At 27.7% G+C, this 26,877-nt stretch overlaps 1 protein-coding gene across 1 annotated transcript in view; it reads right to left on the bottom strand.

Annotated features, from left to right (window-relative positions):
- The window catches only part of LOC123290482 (zinc finger protein 395), a 90,175-nt gene extending 65,643 nt beyond the window's left edge, over positions 1–24,532 (bottom strand). The window contains exon 1 of the mRNA XM_044870695.1: positions 24,097–24,532. Within this exon, the coding sequence (XP_044726630.1) occupies positions 24,097–24,480 (384 nt within the window). The 5' untranslated portion in view covers positions 24,481–24,532. The remainder of the gene's footprint in view (positions 1–24,096) is intronic.
- Between the last annotated feature and the right edge of the window lie 2,345 nt (positions 24,533–26,877).

The following is a 26,877-nucleotide window of genomic DNA, read 5'->3' as shown; positions in this document are numbered from 1 at the left end:
AAAATAATATGCGCACAATTACTACTATAGTAGTCCAACCAATCAAAACAACGCCTTTATATTTAATAAGTCTAGGGTCACGTTTAGCATTTGTGATAATTGTTTTACAGGTTTTTCAAGATTGTGTAATCTATAATTACTTTAAAACACCTTAATTTTTATCATAGCTGGAGATAATGAAAAAAGAAAGATGATCATAAAAAAATAAGGTAATTAAATGAAAAAAAACGAGTGGTGCCGTGGGACATCCGGTAGGAATTATGCTCCTCTTGTTATAAATTATGTATTATAAAATAACAAGGACAAATAAGGAATGGTAATAAAATTGTATTTTTGAAAAAAACAAAATATTATTTTTATATTGTTACGTCTATGTTTTCGTTTATAATAGAAGATCAATTTGTTAACAGTTTCGCATGCACTTACACCATCTGTTGGTGCATAAGTGAACGAAGTTGGCCAGTTTGAAATATGAATTCGTGTTTTTTTTTCCAATTGCCCGAATATATTCTTATTCATAGACGGATCTTTACGTGAAACTTTTTATTTCGCAGTTTTATTTCGATTTTGTTTGGAACATTTTTATATTTAAAACAGTTGTTTGATTGTATTAACGCATGGATATTTAAAGTTTCTAAAATTTCCAAGCACAATGAAATAAATAATAAGATGTCATTTACTACGGCATGGCCCCAAACCAATAAATAAATATTAATAAAAATAATAAAAAATTTGTTTAGTGACTCGTTTATACCGTTATGTTCGATTTGGAATCAAAAGTTCAATAATTTTAAGGCGTTTTTATTTTTATTTTTTTGAATCTTAATCAACCATCAAATTATAATTTTACGCACTTTTTATCTGTTTATTTTGAAATCAATTTCTTTAACACTCTCAAATCAATTGATGAAATGACTTTATATCAAAAAATTCGATTCATAGCAAGCTGAAACGATTAAAAAAGTTGTAGGTTCCTAGCTAACATGACGCCCGGATTTTAACTTTGGGGTTGTTTTAAAATTGTTGCACATTTTTTTGTTTTACTTCCCAACCAGCAAATTAATTATAACGTGCGATAAGGAACATAATTCCAACAAGCTGTGGGGTAAAGCTGATCCGATTTTTGAAGCCCACGTGAATAATTTCCCAAAATAATAAAGAAAATGAAGTTTGATTTGAATAAAACGTAATAATTTACGATTCTAACATCAATATTTTCTCTCCTTGAATGCCCAGTTGCAGAACTAACATTTTTTTACTGAATCCTTATAAAAGATTACGTATTTCACACCTCCCTTCACCACCTTTGGTCTACCCACCATTCTTTTTATATTAAATTCATCCAAAATATAAAAAAGAAGCAATATCTTATGTTCTTTAAGAAATTTTATTTTTTCTTTCATAAAAATCAAATACAAAAGCGAACTAACCAACAACGAACAACCAACAATACAAAAACACAATATCTATAAAATTTACCGTTCTTACAACAAAAAGGTCCGTTGTTGTCCACGTCCAACACTAATAAAACTATTTAGAGTACATAATGTCCCACCAAAATGCTGCAACTCTTACAACTTAAATCTCTCAACTTAAATTACAATTTCTAATGTCAGGTATTTAATCTATTTTTTGTCAATTGGTCTTATTATTGTATGAATGGCCTAAGCATTAGCCAGCCACTTCATTAAATGTTGCATTTGATGCTACGGCTGAATGTCATTTAGGCCGCTAGTTAAACGGCACCGTTTAGTACAAAAGTTAGTTTGTAAACTGAACGGCTAACTCTTTAGCTAATTACTTTTAATTAGCTGCGATATATATACAAAAATTAAGCCGGCAACGTGTCAAAAACGATCCAGCACTTTAAATGCGCTGTTTATTAAGTTTACTTGCGTTTGCTCATGAATGTGAACAAGCATACTATCCAGTATGATAACGTCTTTAAACATCAAACCATGCTGAACAGTATACTGGCATTAATAAAGGAACGTTTAAATAACTAAGAGCTAACTAAACAAGTAAGTAAGTTTATTTATTTGTGTTTGAATCGTCTTCATAGAATCTTCACATGCATATTATAAAATTTTTTGTTTTGTTTGTCTGTCTGTTTGTTTGTTAGTTTGTTTGTATGTTACATGTATTTTGTAAGTCTGTTTTGTTTAGAATGAAACGCATACCAGATAAAATAGTTTGAAAAATACAAAACAAATAAAATATATCAAATTCGATTAAGTGGTGAAATTTAATTCTAACTCTAACTCTAACAACAATGTTCAATATATATATATTCAGCACGAAATTCTAGGAAATTACCAGTTGTTAAAAAACAATTGATATAAAACAACGTAATGACAGTTCAGTGAGTTAAGGCATCAAACGTATTTTCTCAAAGTTGTGAGGTTATGAGTTCGAATCCCAGCGGTACCAGTCAGGCAATTATAATTAATTGACGTTTTTAATTTTTCCCTTGAACTGTTCAAACTTTTATTGATCATGTTTAGTCTTAATAATACAGCAGGTGCCTTAAGTCCGCTGCTGTACCGACTGTGCAACTGATGGTTGTATATATTTACACAAATATCATATATATTATAAAAATGATCAATAAGTTTATATCAAACTCACTTCAAGTTAGTAACAATTTTTATGTAGTTGACACAATCACATATAGACTAGACATGATAAATATGTGTTCGTAAAAATTTTCTTTTAATTGATCGATTCGTTTTATTTACACGATTATATATTCCAACTAAGTACAATTTTATAGTCTATCAATAAAATACAAAACTTTAAACTAAAATCAAGCCTTTTCATAAAAGTAATGATTTTGTTTATTTAACTTCAATAATTTTGTATCAATGAATTCATATTTTAAATTCAATTCCATTCTATTCTATATGAAACGGCCAACTTCAGGTTGAGGTTGTCATTATTTTAATATTTTTTCAGTGCATTCTTTTGAGGTTTGGAAGTTGATATGCCACTCAATGAAATGAAACTGAACACTAAAAAAAAATCACAAGAATGATTTAAATATGTGTGTTGTGTTTGTGTTTGAGATGAGTCAACGCACAACAGCATAAAACAGCTTTTTAGAAGCAGCATCAGCCTGAAAGCGGTTGCTGTAGTAGTACTAGTGATTGTGAGGGCGATGCCCTCCACTTTTATAATGTAATGGTTTGTTTTGTTTTGTTTTGTTTTGTGTAATTTAAACAGAAACGCAATAACTAAAACTAAACTAAACTAACTACACTTACATCGTTGATCGTAGATCGTAGATTTATTATTATAAAGCAATCAACTTGAGAACAACTAGAACCTGGTGCTGGTGCAGTCAAGTACTAGCTGGAGCCAGCCTGGAGATGCCATTCATTTTCACATCACAAGTCAACAACTGTGAACTGCTTCGATTACCCAACATTTAAAAATGTAGATAATGTACGCACATATTGGGTTGACTACTAAATCATGAAGTAGTGTGTGTCTTTTTTAAACTAGAATTACAATAGACAGAAAAAAAGGCTCAAAATGATCTTATAAAATTGTAACATGTATATAATCAATCATTCAAACCAGCAAAAAAATCAAAGCAAATTTGAGTAAGAAAGTTAGCGCTACATTTATAATATACGAAGATACGATAGGAACATAGTTTCAGCCGGATGTCCCACTGGTGAATTTTTTAATTAACAATATATTGAAAATTAGGCTCCAGATCGAAATCAGAAGCTTTTTCTTTCGTCTTGAAAAGTTTATTTAGTAAACTTCTTCGGTTGTATACAGTATATAAACAATAAACTATGTTAGTTGTTAAATTTATTATTTTTAAATTGATAACAGTTGAGAATTTAAAGAATTCATACACAATCACAACTGACAAGAATATTAAATAACAACCAAAAAAATAAGAACCACTTTTTTTTATTTTAAATAAAACATAATCAACCAATCAATCCATAAAATCAATTAATTATTGATTAATGAATTATTTAATTTTTGTTTTTATCATATTAATTTAATTAGTATTAAATTTCTACATGTTTACAATATTTTAAGTCATATAATATCTCCGAAATAAATAGACTTATGTACTGTATCGAAAGTGTCTTCTTAGTTCAAATGACCTGATATTTGATAAATAGTCGAGTTTGTTTATTTGACGGCGACCGATGACTTTGTACATCTCTACAATCCCTCTAAATTAAGCAGGAATGTTGGAAATTTTGATTTTGAAAGGCTTGAATTTTTAAATATGAAGTTGGGCTAAATCTATATTAATTCTGTTAGTAGAACGATATTTCGAAAACCAAGGCAGATATCGAAAAATTTTATTCGTATTTTTCTTGTACAACTCATGAAGTTATAACAAAATCATTCATCAAATTTGGAAATCAGATCCAAACACAAACAATCTTTTAGTAAATCTTAGTGTCATTACACAACGTTTGGCGAAAATCTGAGACCGCTTAGAAACATCTAATATGAAAAAAGAAATATTTAATGAAGGATAAATATGACCTTAATGAAGGAGTTTTGCGGCTCACGTTCAGTTTTTTTTAGTAAGAGTAGTGACAATAAACAGTGAACAGTGACAAAAGATATTTAAATTTAACACTTTGTCACCGGATATAAAACACAAAATACATAAATATATTGCGTGTACACTGCGTGTGAGTGAGTATTTATTAAACATTTGATCAGCAACAACACACACTATATACAGGATGTTTAAATCATGACCTGATATTTGATAAATAGTCGAGTTTGTTTATTTGACGGCGACCGATGACTTTGTACATCTCTACAATCCCTCTAAATTAAGCAGGAATGTTGGAAATTTTGATTTTGAAAGGCTTGAATTTTTAAATATGAAGTTGGGCTAAATCTATATTAATTCTGTTAGTAGAACGATATTTCGAAAACCAAGGCAGATATCGAAAAATTTTATTCGTATTTTTCTTGTACAACTCATGAAGTTATAACAAAATCATTCATCAAATTTGGAAATCAGATCCAAACACAAACAATCTTTTAGTAAATCTTAGTGTCATTACACAACGATTGGCGAAAATCTGAGACCGCTTAGAAACATCTAATATGAAAAAAGAAATATTTAATGAAGGATAAATATGACCTTAATGAAGGAGTTTTGCGGCTCACGTTCAGTTTTTTTTAGTAAGAGTAGTGACAATAAACAGTGAACAGTGACAAAAGATATTTAAATTTAACACTTTGTCACCGGATATAAAACACAAAATACATAAATATATTGCGTGTACACTGCGTGTGAGTGAGTATTTATTAAACATTTGATCAGCAACAACACACACTATATACAGGATGTTTAAATCATGTTATTTATATATACAAGTGTATCGTGCAAATATACAAGACAGTTTCCTAAAACTGCAGAGAAGAACGAGGACAGTCCCGGAAGTCTGTCCTCGCACTATCATCGACGTTAGAATCGGTCTGACTTATCTACTCTGGTCGTTCCGAAAGAATCATGGAATTTGATAAAAGAAAACGAAAGATAAAGGTAGGACAGAAGAAAACTTGCTAGAGTAATAATAATATTTAAGATTTAACTAATAATTTTAATAAAATGATTTTTGTTTATCAAAACACAAAACAAGACCCCCCACCCCAGCACATCAACTCTCAACTGAACTGTGTAAGTGTAATGCATGGATGGCATGAACATTAAAATAAAAATAAATGCTGGTTCCTATTTTAAAATGACCTAAATTCTTTAAAACATTAAAAATAAATAAAAATTAATTTACAATTTAATTAATATGGCAAATGTTTCAAAAAGAACGATCATTACCACTTCATACTCAATGTTGGTGCTTGGTGTAATCAAAATACGAGAATATTCTTCAACTTGTTTTTAAGTCTCAAACATTTCTCTAGAGTTACAAAATTTTTGCATTTTTTCTCTAAACGATTAGTTTTCAAAATAAAAATTTGATTTAAAGAAAAGGTGATTTTATTTTTCACTCTTTGAGGGAATTCGTTTAGATTACGCAGCTCCTACGCTACGAATTTTTAGTATATATTTGTTTCAAACAAAATTATTTCCTAATCGAATTATTTATTTTTGTTTTCGTTTCCAAAAACAATTTTATCTAATGATTGAGTAGCGTTGATTAGATAAGATTTGCTTCCAAAATATAATACGTATCCTTCAAAATGATTAGATTTGCAAGTAAACAGATAAAATGTATTAGATACCATGTTTATACTACTGTTGATAATAATAACTATTTTTATTATCTGTATTTGATGTTAATAATAACAACTCAATATCTAACGGGTCTTTGATCGTTGATAGTTCTTTTGTTGATTACACCATGATGACTATATTTGATCAAATAAAGACCTAAATACACATAAATCAATACAAGTACTTACCATATACATATAAGGGACAGTTGTCTAGCTGGGTCCTCCTCTGTCTAATTTGATACAATGAATAATATTAAGAAATTTTATTAGTTATTTAATTTTACTTTTTGTACCGTAATAAAAACCTGAAGTCATCATGGTTAGTATTGTGAATGTCATTAAAACTTTTTTATGAGGATCAATTTTTTAATTTAGCAGAACTAGATCCAATGTCTTGTACCTCATCAAACTCTGCAAGTATTTTTAAAGTTATTTTTTGATTGGTTAATTACAAAACAAGCTATTAGCCATAATAGATTAAAATGGTTCACTCTATATAATCAGGTCATATTTTTTTGGTTCTAAATTACAAATAAAGGTCGACCCATAAATAAATTTTTAGAATGGCTATATAAGGGAATCATTGGAATGTATTTGAGTTGAATTTAAGTTGTATTCTTGACAAACCTTGAATTCAAACAGATGAATAACATGACATTTAAATCAAAAGTATGGTTAACCTTGATGACCTTCCCAAATGTATGTAATAATGTATCAATTTCCTGTAACCATGATAATATCAATATCAGAAATTATCTTTATTTTATTTTATTACAAATAGATAAAAAAAAACAATTTTATAATCATGTATTGATTCAAAACAAAATCAAATTCAATCAAAATAAACTTTTATAACGCCTTAGGTTGGTATTCAATCGATTTAAGGCAATTATTCAACCACTAGCGGCTGATCAGTCAAAGTAGTAAAAGAAAATAAAAACCGAGCATGTCTGTCCAATCTCTTGGGTTTCTTTTGTACACTTCGAGGAACAAGTATGTACCAAGAAAACTAGAATCAAAAAATTCCCATTAACTTGAAGACAGAAAAGAATAATTTGGCCGATTCATCATAGGCTAGGAACTGTCCGTTTGTCCAATCACATAGGTCTCTTCTGTACATTTCAAGGAACAAGAATGTACACACTAAGAAAACTTGACAGGCTAGAAAGTTCTTAACTTGACACCTTCAATCACTTGATGGTACTCCACACCTTTTTATAAAAGTCGAGTGCGTCTGTTCGATTATCCAGACTATTTCTATACACTTCGGGAACAAGATCATGGCAAAATGAAAAAATTTTTCTTATAAAAAAAAAATTGTTATAGATCTAAGCTACTTAAGAGAGTAAAGTCCTCTTAAAGAGGACGTTGAGTCAAATATGTTTGAAAACAAGCGATTTAACTGCTTAACGATGTTCCAGCATGGTATTTGCAGTTTCTATGTTAAAGCAATGGTACAATTTTTTTTTCGACAGAATTTAACGAAAAATTAAATTTAAGAATTTAATAATGCTTACTATTAATTCCCAAAGTTTCAGAAATTTTGACCGTTTAAAATGGGAAATAATTATGCCAACGTCCCAATTTCGATCAATTTACGTCAAAATTAATATCTCGAAAGTGAAAATTAATTTCTAAATTTTTTTTTTAGAATTGTATTGTATAAACATTTTTTTCTACTTTTTCTTCAATATATAAAAATATCATAAAAAATAGTTGGAGAGACCGGACATTTTACATGCTTTAAATGGGACATGACCCTCAAAATCGCGAACTTTGTCTTTAAATATCTCGCGATCTAAACGGTCAAAAATTATGAAATTTTAGGAATTCATAAATAAAGCTATTATAAACCCGAGAAAAAAAATTCGGCCAAATCTGTCGAAAAGTGATTTCATGCTGGTACTACCTTAAAACTAAAAACTAATGTGTATCACTAGTGAGAACCGAGTGTGTTTTATAACTCATCATAAAAACCTTATTTTGTACACTAGTTGTACAAAATATTATTATTATAAACTGTTGTTGAATTAATTAAAGGATAAAGTTAACAGTAATCTAACATGACTTAACTTTACTAAAAAAAATAAAAATAAATAAATTTTGTAAATATTTTAAAACTCGCACACACACAAATATAAAAATTTTAATTTGACCTTGACGTCACATCACGTCATAACGATTGTATTTACATTATTTATAATAATAATAATAATACTAATGTAATGACATAAAGGTCATTTAATCATTGCTAAATAATGCGTATTAGCATTAGAATTCATAATAAAGTGTTAAAATTAGTAAAAGATTACTAATTAGCATTGTAAAGAATTATTTTTACATTCATTATACATGTATATATGTTTGTCTTTGTTTAAATAGTTCCTTGTTTTTATTCAAATAAATATTACAAGAGTGTTTCGAGAAAAATGGGACACAATGTAGGGACACAAAATCATGACAATCTCCATCCCAAAGTTGGCTGTTTTATATTGAAACAAACTAAAAATACTTTCAAAAACTTTAATAATGATTGGAACAAGTACAGCTAAATATTTGTATTTACCATAGAATGAAATTGAATTTAAAATATGAATTCATTGATACAAAATTATTGAAGTTAAATAAACAAAATCATTACTTCTATGAAATAGAATGATTTTAAGTTTAAAGTCATGCATTTTATTGATGGAACATAAAATTGTACTTAATACATAATGGTGTAAATAAAGAACAAATCTTTATGTTTTCTTTAGATTATGAACAAATAACTGTTATGTCTAGTCTATATGTGATTCTGTCAACTACATAAAGATTGTTGTTACTAACTTACAGTGAGTTTGAAATAAACTTATTGATCTTTTTTTTTATAATATATAACATATTTGTGTGAATATATAACAACCATCAGTAGCGTAGTCGATAAAGTCAACCATATTTGCTATATTTAATCTCACGATGAGGTCCAAAGAACCTCATGTCAGTATTTTTTTTTTCAAAATAAACACACGGTATAATTTATTTGTGTATAAAAATATAAAAATAAAGAACGTAGAACGCGCAAACAACGCAGCAGCAACACCAGCACCGCTTTAAAAATAATATTTTTTTATTTATTGAATTATTAATTAAGACTAAAACGAATCATGCGTTTAGAACATGACTGACGGACTAGCTGTGCCAATGACGATGACAAAATACTATTTCTTGACACTACAAAATAAAATATTAATAATATTAATATTTAAAGAATATTTAACTGAATTTTTATTTATTTTATTTTTATATTAAATAAGTTTTTTATTTGCATCTACGTCATAAATTAGTTGTTCATATGTAAAGGTGACCACATACGATAATTTTAATTCCAATAAAAACAAAACGGTATGAGATATCAATATGAATTATTTTTGAATTGAAGTTGAATCGTCACGTAACCATGTGAGATATATTATATCCAATATGTTGTTATACTTGACACTAACCTAATTCATTACTATTCTGTTAGCTGTCAAACAAACAACAATTTATAATTATTTAATAAATTATTACAAGCTCTCCCGTGCAGAATTCCGCTTTTTTTCCTTAAACCTAGACATAATAAGCTTGTCAATGAAGAGTCACTCATGGAATTTGATAAAGGAATAAGGAAGATAAAGATGGGGGGACAGAAAAAAACTTGCTAGAGTAAAATAATATATAAGATATTTTGAAAACAATTTGATGTATGTCACCAAAGAATGTATTTTAAAATGAACAGTGCAGCCGTCTATGTGCTAGTCAGTGGCGTCATTACTACTAATCATCTAATGTTATTTAAGTTATTTGATAACAATTCAGGAATCTGTCTGTCTGTGTGCTGATTGGTTTGCATGCTAAATGTATTCTTAATTTGTTATTATGTGGCAAGTAACGTGACGTGTGGCCTCTGGCAGTGAAAGTTATTTAAATGGCTACTTAAGTGTTTTAATAACTTAACTATAAGAATAGGTATACTTAATTATTGAAAAAAAAAAACAACATATAATTAATTTTATAAGGGAAAATTTTATAATAATTGACTGAAATAATGGTTCAAATACCAGTTTATGGCAGTCTTAATAATTTACGAGATATTTGAAATAAGTAATATTTACAAGATTTAAAAAAAAAATCAAAATCGGTGCATTCGCTTAAGCGCTACGATGTCACAGACAGACACACACATATAGCGGTTAGACTTATAATAACTCTTTTTTAATTCGGGGATTAAACAAATTTGTTTGCCACCTTGATTTTGCAATAGACTTTTCATTTCTTTCAATCGAATAAAGATAATGCCGCTGAAAAAACTTCACTTGAATTTTTTAAGCAGTAAAACTTTCAAGTATTTTTAAAATAAAAATATTGATTTGATTTAATTTTAAATGATTGAATATAAATTATATCATTATTATTTTTTACAAATCATTAAATCATTAAAATGTTACGTATTTAATTAAATTGATTGACTTGATATGAAATCGAAGTCAAGTGAAATGAATTCATTCACTTCTTATAATTATAATTATAATTCTTCTTGTCATCAATTATTATTTAATTTAACTTTCCCTACGGACTTCTTGATCCCACCCACAATTTATAAATAATAACAATTGATCTTAAAAAAAAAAGTATCAAATGTAAGTTGTAATAAAAATGAACATTTTTGTAATGCACTCGTGAAATTTCAACACGGTTTTTCGGTTTAAAAAAATTCCCATTTTAAGTCTTTTTGGTAAATATATAAATATAGAGTATCTAAACAATTAACTATATTAATTGTTAGTTTATAAAATAATACTGATGCTAAAATAACCGTTGAAATAATATTTTAACTTTTAAAATATAACAGTTTTAATTTTAAAAGTATGTAAATTGTATGCGTACGCGTGTATACTGTTTGTAACGGTATTACATATAATATGGAGTGGGAGCAGCCACTGATTAAGGAGGAGTAAGTAAGTAAAAAGATGTACATTTTGTTTGTGTTGTAAGTAAAGTATTACAATGTTCCAAAAAAAATAAAAAATAAATAAACACACAAATTATAAAATTAATAAACCGTTAAGTACGTTTTATTATTTAACTAGCTTGATACCCGCCCGTTTCACTGGGCTTAAAAGTAAAAAAAACATCGTTTTATAGCCTCCATCCACTCTTGATATACATACATAGTTTTCAATTTTGTTGAATGTAAAATAGTCATAATTCATTGTAGTATGTCAGAAAAGTTGGCCATGAATGGTTTGACTGAATTTACTGTTTTAAATTTTTACAGAATACTTTAATTTATGGTTCAAAATGATGATTATAGATGGAGCAGATCTGAACCATAAATTACAAATTTCTGTAAAAATTTAAAATAGTAAATGTCAGATTAAATTTTATTTTTATTATTTGTTTATTATTATATCTTTATAATTAATATCGCATGTGTTAATCTGAAGTATCAGCTATATTGCTGTACAGTTTCATTAAAAACCATTCGCTAGTTTTAGCGTGAAAGCGTAACAAACAAACAAACAAACATGTTAACTTTCGCATTTATAATATATAAAGATTTATATTTACATAATATGTGCTTACAAATACATGCATGCATGCCTTGATTGTGAAATGTTATGTTATGTTGGACAAATCCAAGCAAAATTAAATGAATAACAGATCTTCATTCTAGACGAAGAAATAAACGAATCAAGTTCGAACAATTTAAGCATCACGAAATTTTGTGAGCTAATTTGATTTATAACCAATTAAAAATATGCAATTAGAATAATTAATATTCATTTTATAATTGCATTTGACCATTATATTTCGATTAATAATGATGAACATCAATTTAAACTTGTTATACAGAAGTTTTTGTAGGTCGCTGAACACGAATATCGTGACAGAATTGGTCTCAGAGGTATCACCATCGCCTCCTAGAGTTTCCAAGAAATTCATCATATAATCGGTCCAAATTCGTTACTAGGAAATCAAAATAAACGCTGGACGCGAAAACTCTAGGAGGATCAGACTAAGTCACAAAATTTTCTGACACACTAACAAATCGAATGACGAAAGCCGCATTCAACTTCGACTTGCTGCTCAAATTCGAACTTGAATGCTTCATTTCTTCGTCTATAAGCTATAAAGTAAGCTAAGTATAATATTTATTGCAAACTAGTTAAGTTGACTTAAGAGAGAAGAAGACCACTGACCACGCACTGCGTCTATCAGCTATCTGTTGTGTGTGCGTGTGCGTTTGTTTAGATACGCAGCGCAGTATTTTAAAATGAATATAAAAATTCTGTTAAGTATGTATTGGGAATGTTAGTATAGGATGTAGTATGCCATATTCAAATATCAATTCAGTAATGGACACGCACAAAATTTTCTTAAATCCACTTGTTACACAACTTTAATATATTTTCGGTATAATCCAGTTTTCTTTTTCGAGAAAATCGTTGAATGAAATTTATCAAAAAATTATGATCTTAGAATCTAAATCAATTTTCAAATCAATCTTGTTAAATATTAAGAGAAATTATCGAAAAAAGACTTCTTGTCAAATCATTCTTGCTACATGTCAACTTAAAAGAAATTATAGAAAAAAAAAACTTCTAACTCGAAGGAAATACAACTCCAAAGAGTTTTTTTCTCAAATAAGCGAACACTTAAAGAGTTCTTTACAAAGTTAAATATCTTACCAGATTGTAGTGATATTGTAAAATTTAAAAGCGTACCTGGAACAGAAAAAAAATTGGTTTAATATCAAATACTAAACAAAAATTATTACAACTAACATAGTTGCTTGAATAAATACTTGATATATACTAAGATTTAATGAAATGTCAAAAAGTTTTCTTCCTTCAAGCTTGCTCATCTCTATTTTCAATGTGAAAAGACATACGTAAATGTAAAAAAATGCTTTTAAAATATCGAAAAAGCGTCAAACACCAAAAGTTTTTAATGTTTCATTTTTGTGTACTGAACCCTAAAAACTCTAAACGTAGCTATACACATATCCTAGATAAAGATCATCGCAAATGAACAAATTGAACCGGTTTTTTTTTGTCAATTTGAGGAGTGGACTGTGTTGTTTTTTTTTATCAAAAATTTCTCTTCTTTTAAAAATATGTTGAGTTTAATAAAAATGTTTTTAAAATTGTGATGTGGTCATTATTTATTCACACAATTCTATCAAAGAATTTAATGAATGCGTGCGTGGTCTGTCTGGTCTGGTCTGTTCGTTGTGATTTTAATTTTTATACCACAAAATAAAAAATAAAATAAAGTCCGTTTTTTATTAATGAAGTAAACTTTAACGGTATTTTGATTTGTTGACGTCAACGCAAATTAAGAAACGGTGAATTTATAATAAATTTTCATTGATTCAATTTTAAATTTAAAGCTACAAAAGATGATAAGTTAGGAAAAGTTTTGTACAAATAAGCAAAACAAAAAATTGATCAAATTGATCACATAATCAAAACGGTCAGTCTTCAGTAGTCGAGTTAGTACAGGAATAAAGCAGGCTGAGGCAGTCTGATCGCAAGAATAAGAAAGAAGTATCCGACTCCACTCGCATCAGAAATTTTATGTCTGAAATTCATAATTAAAAAGTTCGACTAAAAAAATTTTAATAAAAATTTTTAAAAAATCGTTGAATTGAGAAAATTATAGAAGATATAGCCCAGTTGGTTAAGTAATTTGGCCTGATTCCAAAAGACCCAGGATCAAATCCTGGTACAAGTGTATTTCTTTTTTTTTTTATTTGTTAAGTAACAGTCAAAATATTACTTAAAATAACACATTTGAAGGTTTTTACAAACATAAAATAAGTAAATGGTTTGGTGACCTACTTTCTAACACAATCAATAAATTCTAATCAATATCAGCAAAAAAAAAATACATAAAATAGCAAATTTAAAATTTTTATTTTTTTAAATTACTACACATTTTTACTTTCAACAATTTGCAAAAAAATAAATCTTTCACTTATACCAACTTAATCAAAATTACGGGGTCATTATTTTCAAATTAAATTTTTATTTCAAACTCTTAAAAAAAAATTAACAAGCATGGATATAACTTTCAAAAGTTAAATCTATAACTTTCTGATTGCTTCACTCGACAATACCAACTTTCTGGAATTAGGAAAAAATAGACCAGAAAAAAGTAATAACTGTTCCATTTTTGTACGCTAAAGATAAAAAAATTTCAACCAACGTTTCGTTTATTTTTTTTCGAGTCTATTTTTTTTTTTAATTATCCAACTATTTATTTTCAACTTGACTTCATTTGGGCACAAAATATTCTTTCCGCCTATCCACGGTTACTCAAAATACAATAGAGACATTTAATAAATCCGTGGAAAGAGGGGGGGGAGGTGCCTACAATCAAACAATTTTGATTTGGAATATAAAAATCTTGTAGGTAAAATATTTATTTCCTTTTTGAATACTAACTGAAAAAATTTCGAACTTTGTTTTTATTTCGCTATACAAACTTCTTATTAAAAACGAGTTGGGTTTTTACTGTAACGAGCTCCAAGGTTATCCAAATTGAGGTTTTTTGGGTGTTGTTGGTCATATGGCATCGACATTTTAAAATATAAAAATTTTTTTTAAAATTTGTGATTTAGATTGACGAGGTGAAAATAACACCTTGATATCAAAAATGGAAATAATTGAAAGTGGTTGTTTTCATTTATATTTGATCATGCGCAATAGAAACAACAGCTGCATAACAACAAGTTCTAGATTTGTTCTTGGTAATCACCACTTAAAAAATCTATTTTATTTTATAACCAAAACCAGGTGCATATGACTCTGACGTGACGTGACGCTAGCAACGAACAACACTCACTACTAGAGCATTGCAGCTATGAGCTATGAGTAAAGCAACTTTATACACTTTTACTTCATACTTATTGTCAGTCAGTTTGCTCACACAAATACCAAGGACGAATTGAATCGTATACGAAGTCAAATTAATTACTTACACAAAAATTTGCTATTCACTCAAAAAAAAAAAAAATTGTCTACAAAGTTAAATAATTTCAAAAACAAATTCCATGCCCCCTCCCTGCGACATGTCTCTCACATTCTTAGCATGCATTCATTCACTGCAAATAAAAAATTACACCAATTACTTAAAATATTACACCGTTTACCTTCATGTGAGTTAAACATATGGAAGAATTCGTGTTTTAAGGTAGCGCCAAGGCATGTTTAGAAATATGGTTGAAATTATTTGTACCTTATTTTCAACTTTGATGATGAATTTTGTAATAACTTCATGAATGTAAACAAAAAATATAATAAAATTTTTCAATATCTGCCATGGTTTTGGCCAACAAAATTTTCGATATTTTGAAAATTACTCCAGATATCGAAAAAATTTATTCTTAATTTTCAAACCTGATATTATCCAGTTAAAACATAATTCACATAAATTTGGTTGCCCACTACCCTGCTCATTCATCCGTAATAAGTCAGGTACGTACATCCTTAAATAAATAAATGCTTTAAAACTCTCCAAAGAGAAATTATAGAGTTAATATTATCTATTTGTTTGAAATTTTTTTCTTTTTTTTTTTTTGAAATATAAGTAAAAACATTTTGAACAAATTAAGTAATTACGCTAAATTGTTGTGATCATGATAAACTTAGTTCTTGTAGATCGGGTTAAGAGGTATCGTGGGACACTCAGTAGGACCCATGATCCTTTCGTATTCTTGTACATTATAAATGTAGCGCTGCAATAAAACTTTTAACTACGTATACAAGTGCGATGAGAATATTGGTAAATAAAAATTATTTTTTAAAAAAATTAAAGATTTAAAAATATTTAAGTAATTATATGAACATGCAATTTTAAGAATAATAATTATAAATCTTGTTACAATTAAAAATGGTGTGACCTCATTTATTTCACTTTGTGAGTGTTTAGTTTTCACTGACTTGTGACTGGCATGGTGTTGTGTGATCATTACTTAAATAAATTAAATAACTCAATGAATTTAGTTTTTATTAAGTATTATTTAAAATTGCAAATTTAATTCAAAAGTATAAATATAATAACATTTTATATAAAATGTAATCAATTTTATTTCCTTATTGCAAATTATTTATTGTTTGAAAGCTATAACTGCACTAATTACTTCATCCATTCATTGTAGGCTATGTTATTTATTTATTTATTTATACCTTTCAAAAAGTAGCTAATAATAACTAAACCACAGCTGGCTAACCAAATTACAATTACAAATTACAATGCATTCTTTCTTTTTATATTTTTTTATAAAAAGATAATTTTTAGAACCATGTTCTTTATCGCACATTATAATTTGTTCGCTGGTTGGAAGCTAAAACCAAAAAAAATGCAACAATTTAAAACGACGATTTTTATCTTGTTGTATATTTTTCATTTTTTTGAAATTGTGATTTTTATAGCAAATCGATTGCAAGTCCCGATGAAAATTTAAAAAAAACAGATAGAAGAAAAAAGCACAAACTGATCTTACAAAATTGCACATGTGATATAATCAATCATTCAAAGCAGCACAAAAAAATGAAAACAAATCGAAGTAAAAAAAATAAGTGTTATACTTATAATATACGAAGATATGATAGGAACATAGTTCCAACCAGGTATACCATGACACCTCTCGTTGTTTTTTTTTCGTAAAATTATCAAAGAATACTTGTTGAGTCTGCTTGGATTGGTTTGTAATGATTTTGTAATAATTTTTAAACTGTATTTGTTGACCTAAATCTAATATTTGTATAATATTCATAAATAATATTTTATTAATCCAATTAAGAATGCTTACGTTTAGTTAACTTTGTTTATTAATTATTTTATTTTTTATTTATTGACATTCATTTAAATATCATAATTATATATAATTATCAAGCAAGTCTAATGACTAATGTATGCTGTCCTTTTTGGTAGATACAATAACGAACGTTTATCTTTGTTTTTTTTGAGAAAATTTCTCAAATACCGAGTAAAGTTCGACCATTCAGATTCTTTAATTAAAATGAAAGAATTTATTTTTAAATAAAATTAATATTGATTTCAAAAATAAATTGATATCATTACATTTTCAACAGGTTTTTTCACTTTTTTTTTACATACAATAAAATAGGCTTCATATTGAATTGAATGTATGATGGATGGCCTTGGCTTGTAATTATAAACAAAAATAAAAATATTAAAAATAAAAATTAAATCCCACAAACTTAACTAAATATAATCATTCATCTTATTACGCATTAGATTGAAGTGTGTGTAGGAGTGGGTGCGTACGTTACAATTGAATGTATGTAAATTTAAATAATAAAATGTAGGTGAGTTTCAATGAACGTATGTACTTTTACTTTATATGTATATGACATAATTGTGTCGTCATAATGTTTATATAATCAATGATTTTATTATCTAAATACACTTATTTATTATATAAAATGATTCAGTAGCTTATCAAACAAGCACCATTCAGATCAATCATATTGGTACCATTCACATCAATCATATCAAAAAAGTACTCGTGTGATTTTTTCTTTAGGCGCTTAGTTATCAAAATAAAAATTTTTTTAAAAATTAAAAGTATTAATAATCTATATTAAGAAAAATGTATTGTTTTTTTCTATCTCTGAGAGAATTCGCTTAGCTAACGAAGCTCTTGCGCTTTGAATTTTTTTTATTTTTTATTTGAATTGTAAAAAAATTACAATTTATCATTATATAAATAATATTTTTTTATTACTACAATGACATATCTTCAACACATTTGCAACATTTCAAACGTAATTATTTTAAACTAGCATGGCCCAATAAAGACAACACCTCCTATGCCTAGATTCGAACCATAAACCTTCCACGTGCCAAACCAATGCTTCAATCACTAGCCTAACAACTACTATGAACATTAGAATCATCAAAGTACTTGTATTGATAACTAAATGGTCGGTTTATAAAATACTGATTACTGATTGTTATTTTTGATTATTAAAAAGTGAAATAATAAAATAGCAAAGCAAGCAAACACAATAAAAACAGATAAACGGATGGATTGCAGATTGTATCTGGTTTGTTATTTATTAGCTAATAGTTTTATTTTATAGTACACACAAAGTGTAGAATTGTGTTTGGTGTTGTGTTGTGGCCTTGACACACTGAATGGAAATTAACTATGTTAGTTAACTAACTAACTAAACAAACTAAATACTGTAAAAATTCATACAACATTATTACATTCAATACAACATTATAGTACTAGGGTCATCAGTTCGAATATGTGCTGTGCTGTGCTGTGCTGACTGTCATTTTTAAAATGCTTGCAAATTTAAAAGACTGAATTACAAGTAAGATCTCAAAATGATGAGTATTCATGAGGGTCAAAATACACCCTCATTCATCCGCTAAATTTTGTACACAAATTAATCGGTGATGGAGCTTCAAAAAAGAAAATTTATCACAGATTCTGTTTGTATGCATAAAAAAACATTTCCTTATTGCGCTTTCTAAAAAGAAAACATAATATAACTTTAGTTTTAAATGCTTTATCAATATTTTCAGAGCATTTTCTTACATTTACGTCATACAAATTGAGTAATTGAATAGTCACGTGACAGCCGAATTACATTAAGCTTACACCGCATTTAAAAATTATTCGGATCGACAAATGATAAAAATTTTCATAAAGTTCTTAGACTGCATAATTTTGACAAACAGATTCTCAATTAGCAAAACCATTCTGAAATCAGTCTCAAATACTACGCCTGGCTCTAGACTTTTTATTAAAAATAAATACTAAAATTATATTTTATTAATCGTGCGATTCTAACTAAACTAAGAACTGTTTTTTAAAGTGATGATTTAAACTGTGTAAAGATCAAAATAATAAAAACACGATCCATGCAACACGATTCTCACGTGACACAATGTGTAATAAATCTTACATCTTCTTAAATCTTACATCTTACATAATATCAAAACTCTTATAAAAATCTTATATTTTTATTGAAATATATCTTTAAAAACATTTTTAAAACTCTTATCAAAAATTTGTTTATTTAAGGTTGAAATTATTTTTGTCTTATTTTCAACTTTGATCATGAATTTTATTTTTAATTTCATGAATGTAGGATAATTTCCTAAAAATTGTTCAAAAATCTAGTCCTATGATATGAAAATTCCAAAATTAAACGATTGAAATGATTTGTTTTTGTAGACTAATCAAATTTCACGTGGCGTGACCGCAAGTTTCCTACATTTTTGAGTACACGTGACACGTCACACGTGTGAGTCTTATTTTGGAACAATAACAATAAATACTTACAAGCAAACAACTTATCCGTAACGGTGTAAGTCAAAGACAGCTAACAATAAAATTATAAAAATTTTTTTTTTGATAATATTTTTTTATGACGATTTTATCACAAATTTTAAACATTAAAATATTTAAGGATGTACAAGCGTTAAGACAATTTTGAACTAAATCTAAATCAATTCTCAAAAGTTTAGAGAAGGTTAGTTTTTTATTAAACCAATTTTTGTCAAGAACTTTTCATTTTAAAAAATACATTTTTCTTGATCAAGTAGTGTTTTAAAAACGTAATTTTTATGACGGATATTAAATGTGCGATTACAAAATTAGTGAAGGTTATCAAGTCAGCTATTATTCATTAAATATGCAACACAAATTAAAAATACATTCTATGCAAATTCAAATCAACAATATATTTATAAAAAACAAACAAACAATATCGAGTTTGTTTAAATTATACAACTTTTATAGTGTACCTTTTATTATAAGCACCTAGAGATTATGTAGCTAAGACGAAAATGATATTATCATACCAGGTTGAGTGGTGAAGTTGACACAAAATACTTAAGAAAAATGTTTTGTTGTTTTTATTTATAAAGAAAACAAAAAAATAATACATATTTATGAAATTATTTCACCAATACAGAGACACTTAGATGTGAGAATTATTGTGTCATACACAACACATAATGTGATAGGATAACACAATCAAGGCTACTCTATCAAAGTTGTTGTGTTTTACTATGACGTTATGTCTCTGTATTGGTAAAATAATTTCATAAATATGTATTATTTTTTTGTTTTCTTTATAAATGAAAACAACCAAATATTTTATTTAAGTATTCGCTATCCATTCAAATCAATTTACAATTAATTATTGTTTTATGATAATCCCTTCTATATTCTAAAGTGTCATCTACTAATTTAATAAATTTTATAGGTCTACCAATTCATAAATCTTACTATTTTTCCCATAGTCATATCTCCCGAATTACATCTCAGATCGAAATTTGGTTCATAGCTTTTTTATTTGTCTTGATAAGCTTAATTTAATGGTATAATTTTCTGGTATCAATAATAGAACACCCTGTATATATCGAGTTCAACTATAAATTACTTATTTGATAATTTTTATGAACATTAATTAAAAATAATTTTTACAAATATACATTTAACTAACTAATAGTTTACAAACGCACAAAGTACACAGGCTGTGTGGCTGCCATAGCACAAGTAATGCATGCATAACTAACGTATTTATTATTTTATTACTTAAAATTTAGGTCAATTTAATTGTATTTAAATAAATGTGTGTGTGTGTGTGTGTGTGTGTTTGAAAAGAATTCTAAATATTATTCTAAATTAGATTTACAATGAGAGGGACAAACCTCTCAACAAAGCTACATCAATAACTGCTAATATAGTTAGTTACATGATGAAGCGAGTTTTAGCGAATTGTCGAAGGAAATGGAGCTATTGCTTTTGTTCCATTGATCCTCCCTACTAGATGTCAAAAATGACCATCGTTAAAATATATATATAAATGTATCTATACGCTTATGTGTCTTTATGTCTCTAGTGATCACAATTATAATTCGATTGGTAAAAATTTGGTATCAATATTTGAAAGGTCAAGTCCGTTATTGAGAAAAATCGACAGATAAAAAAAGGTAAGGGGATGCACAAAATATAAAATTTGAAATTTTTTCAAAATAAAAAAAATTTTTGTATTTTTTGATCAATTTTAAGCATAAAAGTACTCTTGTAATTTTTTCCCAACAAGCTTAATTTTCTAAATAAAAATTCTCGATACATTAAAAATGTAATAATCGATTTCAAATAGATAAAGAATCATTAAAATCGATTCACCCAGTCAAAAGTTCTAAGGTAACACACATTAAAAAAAAAAAAATACAGTCGAATTGATAACCTCCTCCTTTTTTTTTGTTTGAAGTCGGTTAAAAAGTTGATCAAATAAATATATAATTCAATTCAATGTCCTGTTTTTGTTTCACTTTTAAAGCTAAACAAGAACAAAAGATTTATTTTACGGAAAATTATTGAATACCTTCAAACAAACAAACAAACATTATTTAAATAAAATTTATAAAAATAATAGTTATATCAAAATATTCTTTCTTTCTTTTTTATTTTTTAGGCCAAGTGTATAAAAACAAAAACAAAATAGATAGTTTAGAAGGAGATAGTAATCAGTAGCCATCATACAATATGGTTACTATTAGAAAGAGATAACAACAACAACAAAGAATACATATTATTATGTCGCAATATTAAATGCGCATACAACATACTGCGCATCATGTTTATATGTATGACGTCACATATGCGAATGAACAACGAACTAACATACGAACGAACGAACTGTGTGTGAGTGAGTGAGATAGTTTGTTATTATATATGTATTAAATAAAGATATCAATAACAACATCTGTTTGAATGTGTTTGTTTTTTTTATTTTGTATCGCGTATTTTATTTAAACTGCATCACAATCAAGTGTGTGTGTGTGTGTGTGTGTGTGTGCACTCAACATAACACAATAACACTGTACTATACAACTGTATGTGTTGGTCCAACAAGTTAGCAGCCACAAACAAGGTCATACGCACCACCTCGTTCAAGAAATCTATAAAGATTGAATAATAAATATAGTTGAAGATCCGAATTAGGATCGATATTCACCCATCTGTTTACTGAATGAAAGTTATTTTTTATGAATTATAAAATCTTAACAAATATCCCTACAATGGGTTGTCAGGACTGCTTTTAGTGAAAATACCAAGAGTGAAATTTTTCTCTGTTTTGCATATCTAAAGAATTTCGGTCTGCTCGAAAATAAAAGCCATAGGGAATACGCAGTAGCTGAGTTGTCTCTTATCGCAAATAAACAAATTTTTAAAGTAATTACGTTCATCTTTGTAATTCATTAACTTGCATATCTAAATAAAAATAATTTTATTGCAAATACGGTGGTAAATGATTTAACACGAAATACGGGTCAAAAAATAAAGTTTACAAATTTCCAAGTTTTGATATTTTTATTAAAAGTAGTCTGGACTATATTTTTTTTTAAGGCAACCCATTACAAGGATTTTTCTTAATATTTTAACTTCCATAAAAATTAACTTTCATTCGGTATACAGATAGGTGAAGGTTCACCCTAATTCGGATCTTCTACTTATACTAGTAGGATAGTCATCTGGTAGTTTTATCTGGGAAAGTTTTAAAAATGGGTGGTTTTATAGATTTTGAGGTATTCTTTTCTAATTTCCATTTTGCTATCTTGAATCTTTGCTGCTCGTGCACGACGCTATATGGGAAAATTGGCGTCGAAAAGCAGTTATTTAACAATATCTCCTTTTCGAGTCATTTTACGAGGAAAATATATTCATATAAAATTAAACCTCAGAAAATATCCTACAATTTATGTCTTTACAATTTTTATTGTAAATCAATAGTTTTGACGTACGAGTACTGCAAAATGATTGTATTTTGATTTGAGTATTTAACGTTAAAAAATTGAAAAATTTGAAAATGACCTTGAAAATGAAAAAAATTCCAAGTCATTTGCACGAAAATTAATGCAATTCTGAACGAAAAGATGATTTCTCGTACCTTTTTACAGTGTATTCGAAGTATTGCAATTTAAATGCAAAAACAATTTAGAAAAACACAAAAAAATTGTATTTATCATTAAATAACTCGAAAAATAATAAAGTTACAAAAAAAAAAAGTTCAGAATGAAATAATTTAGCTATTTTTCCGCAGAATAATTTACCTCACAAACTATTATTTTTAGAGTAACACTACTAGTTTTTTTTTTTTTTTTTTTTTGAGCATGTTGTCAGTACTTTAATAAAGTAACTTGGTAAGCATTAATTTCAATTCCCGTGGTAAATTCATCAGTTTCTGTGCTAAATTAAACATATAAAAATGGTACGAGAAACTTTCTTTTCACTACAACTCCATTAATTTTCGTGCAAATAACTTGCAACTTATCATTTTGAAAGTTTTTATAGTACTTTAAAAAGAGTACAAATTATTTTTTTCAAGAAACGTCCAATTTTTGAGTTATATCATTACCAATGTAGAAGTTTTCATGTTTTTTAGTGCTTTTTTAATTTTTCTTAAAATAATTGGAGTTTGAATGAAGTTGAATGCACTTGACTTGCAAACTTGTCCCACATATCTTTATTGACATATTAATAAAAAAAACATACTACTATGACAGAAGAAGAGTGTAATGTTATATTACGATGGTGAGGGTTGGAGGGGGGGTATAGAAGGGGACAAGTAACCTTCCGTGCATGCGCTTTCATCATGTTTTTGTTCGTAAGTCGAACACAAGCAACCAAATCAAATAATGAACATTAACTTATTACTGTTTCATGTCCATCTATTTAAGTGACTTCATGTACACTTTCAGCTGGCTGCCAAAACGATTGTAAACAAAGGATTTCTTTACATAAAAATCAAAACAAAATGTTTTACAAACCTCTTGGAAATAAATTAAAATCAAAACTTCATCGATTTCTGGCTGATGTCGAATCACTTCCCCAGATGTTTCACGTCCATTAAACGTAATAAAAACTTTTTGACCATGCATTAACGTCAGTCCAGTAATTGAACCGAACCCGGGTCCAATTAACTCACATTCACGATACTCGCGACAACCTCGTTTCCCAACCGCTAATTTCGTATCAAAACGAACCGAATATCGTGTATTTGTTGTTAAATTTATACAATTATTATTTTCTGGATATGTTGCGGGTGTTTTAACAGCATGAATAACACCCGAATAATATTTACCATTATCCCCTGGTGCACATACACGCGTCCCAATTATGGAACGTTTCGCTAAACGTTTACCAGTCGACATGATTTACGATTTAAAAATAAAATAATAATAAAAATACACTTTAAAAATAAATATTGATTGAAGAGTTTTGATCGAATTAATAAAAATAAAAATCTCACTGTATAACAGTATCCGTTAAATAAAGTTGCCGAGTAAATAATTTTAAAGTTAACACTCTTGGTTTAAAATCATTTAAATTATTTTTATTTAAATCACTTAAAACATTTAACAAACAACACATATTCAATAATTATTTATCAAATTACAAGCTTACAATAACATTCAATTATTATTACAAAATAAAATCAAAAAAAATAATTAAAATACAACAATTTTAAAATAGTTTATATTTGTTATCCTTTACAACAATTAAAAACAACAATGAACTGAACTGAGAGCTTTCAACAATTAAGATCTGCTCACAATGAGAGCTGAAGTCATACTAAATACGATGTGATATCAACTTATGTATGTGACGGTGTTGAACGGAGGCCGGCCGGCGATTATCACCGAACAGCTGATGAAAATTATATAAATCAACACATACGTACATATATCACCATCTTTCTCTCACATACATGTTAGATAAAGATAAATAGAATATAATGATGTGTATTATTAATATTAAATATTTGTATGTACACAGCTGATAGTAACAACAAAACCACGTGACTAGTGAATGTGTGCTGTGATTGGTTGATGTGGTTGTGTATTGGATCAGCATTGCTATGATGACCTATTTCCAGATAATATTAGCCAACATACATTCTAATTTCCCGGCCTCGAAAACAAATTGTTATAAAACACACACATATTTAATAAGAGTAAGTGTACAGTGTGTGTAATGCAAAATACGTGTATATTTAAAAAATAAATATTAACCCTTATTGTTTCTCAACGCATTGTTTATGGAACAAATAGTAGTTTTTAACCTGTCTGCCCTCGCGTTAAGAGTATTTTTCTATTTTTTTATAATTTTATCTATTTTTGTTACACGTTATAATTTGTTTGCTGATTGGGAAGTAAAACTAGAAAATGTAAAACAATTTAAAACGATCCGATAATCCGACGATTTGTGTCCTAGGAAATTAAGACTTTTTTAATTGTATCAGCTTGCCATGAATTTTGAGAATATTTTAAAAATAATTTACAATCTGTCAATTTATATTTTTTATCCAAAGTTTATGTTTTTCATTCAAAAAAATGAGTTGTGAGTTATCAGAAGAAGTTAAAGATAATAGAGATTATTTAAAGTAAGAACAAAGAAATTTTATGTTATATCATAATAAATATCTTGATCAAACAAATTGTGGGTAATGTACGCAACATATTGGGTTGACTAATAAATCAGAAGTATATTTTTTTAAAACTAATATTACAATTAATTCACCAAGTATTAAAATAGCTTTTATATTGAATTCCTTAACCAATAAAACAAGTATTTGATTTCTTAAATTAATGATTTAAATTTTCAAAATTGCCAACTCACAGATATACAAACAGTATCTTGAAAGAAAAAAATGAAAAAAAGAACATTTACAAGAAACTAATTACACTAAAGCTGCAAAGTAGCGTACCACAAAACTAATATTTATAATTAATATAATTATTAACCAGCACAAAAATGACAGAAAATCTGAGTAAAAAAGTAAGCGCTACATTTATAATATACGAAGATACGATATTAACATAGTTCCAACCAGGTATCCCATGATATAGTGAACTATCTTAGCGCTACACATACTGTACTATAAGAGTTACAACAGCACATACGTTCACGTTGTGTGTTGTGTTGTAGTAAGTATGACGACATTACATTACATTAGAATTACATTGCTTTGCTTTGCTTCAGCTGGTTGGTTACTGCGCTTGATGGAGGTGCTTACTAGTATTGGCTGCCTGGGGCTAGGCCTGGCCACTGGGCCTGAGCCTGAGGACATTCTTTTATTATTATTTGAATACAACAAACAACACATACAACACCAACACCTCTATATTCATAAAGACAAGTACATTTTGAGGTGCTCCTGCATGATTGTTGGTTCTGTGGTCTCATTCTAAACAAATGCCAAATATTCATTTGTATTTTATAACCTCCATATACAAGCAGATTGTGCTGTAATGTACAGAATGATTTATTACGCTTCATACAATCTTTCATCAAATTAGATGAAATTTCATATTATTTACTGAACTTTTTGGGAGCAATAATGCCAATTAGTTTTTTAGCTGTTTTTCAATAAAAATTTTCATACGAGCAGGGTAAAAAAAGGGTAATTTCTTAAAAATCAAAGTTTTTTCCCGAAAATTTTCAGAATGGATTTAAATTTACTTCCACTTCAAAAAAAAAAAAAAAAAAAAAAAAAACAAGCCGTGGATAGAGTCTGGTACGATTCTTGAAGTTGTAACGACTTCGAA

The sequence above is a fragment of the Chrysoperla carnea genome, chromosome 1 (genome assembly GCF_905475395.1).
Source record: "Chrysoperla carnea chromosome 1, inChrCarn1.1, whole genome shotgun sequence".
Taxonomy (NCBI): Eukaryota; Metazoa; Arthropoda; class Insecta; order Neuroptera; family Chrysopidae; genus Chrysoperla; species Chrysoperla carnea.
This window is presented reverse-complemented; position numbering and strand designations above follow the sequence as displayed.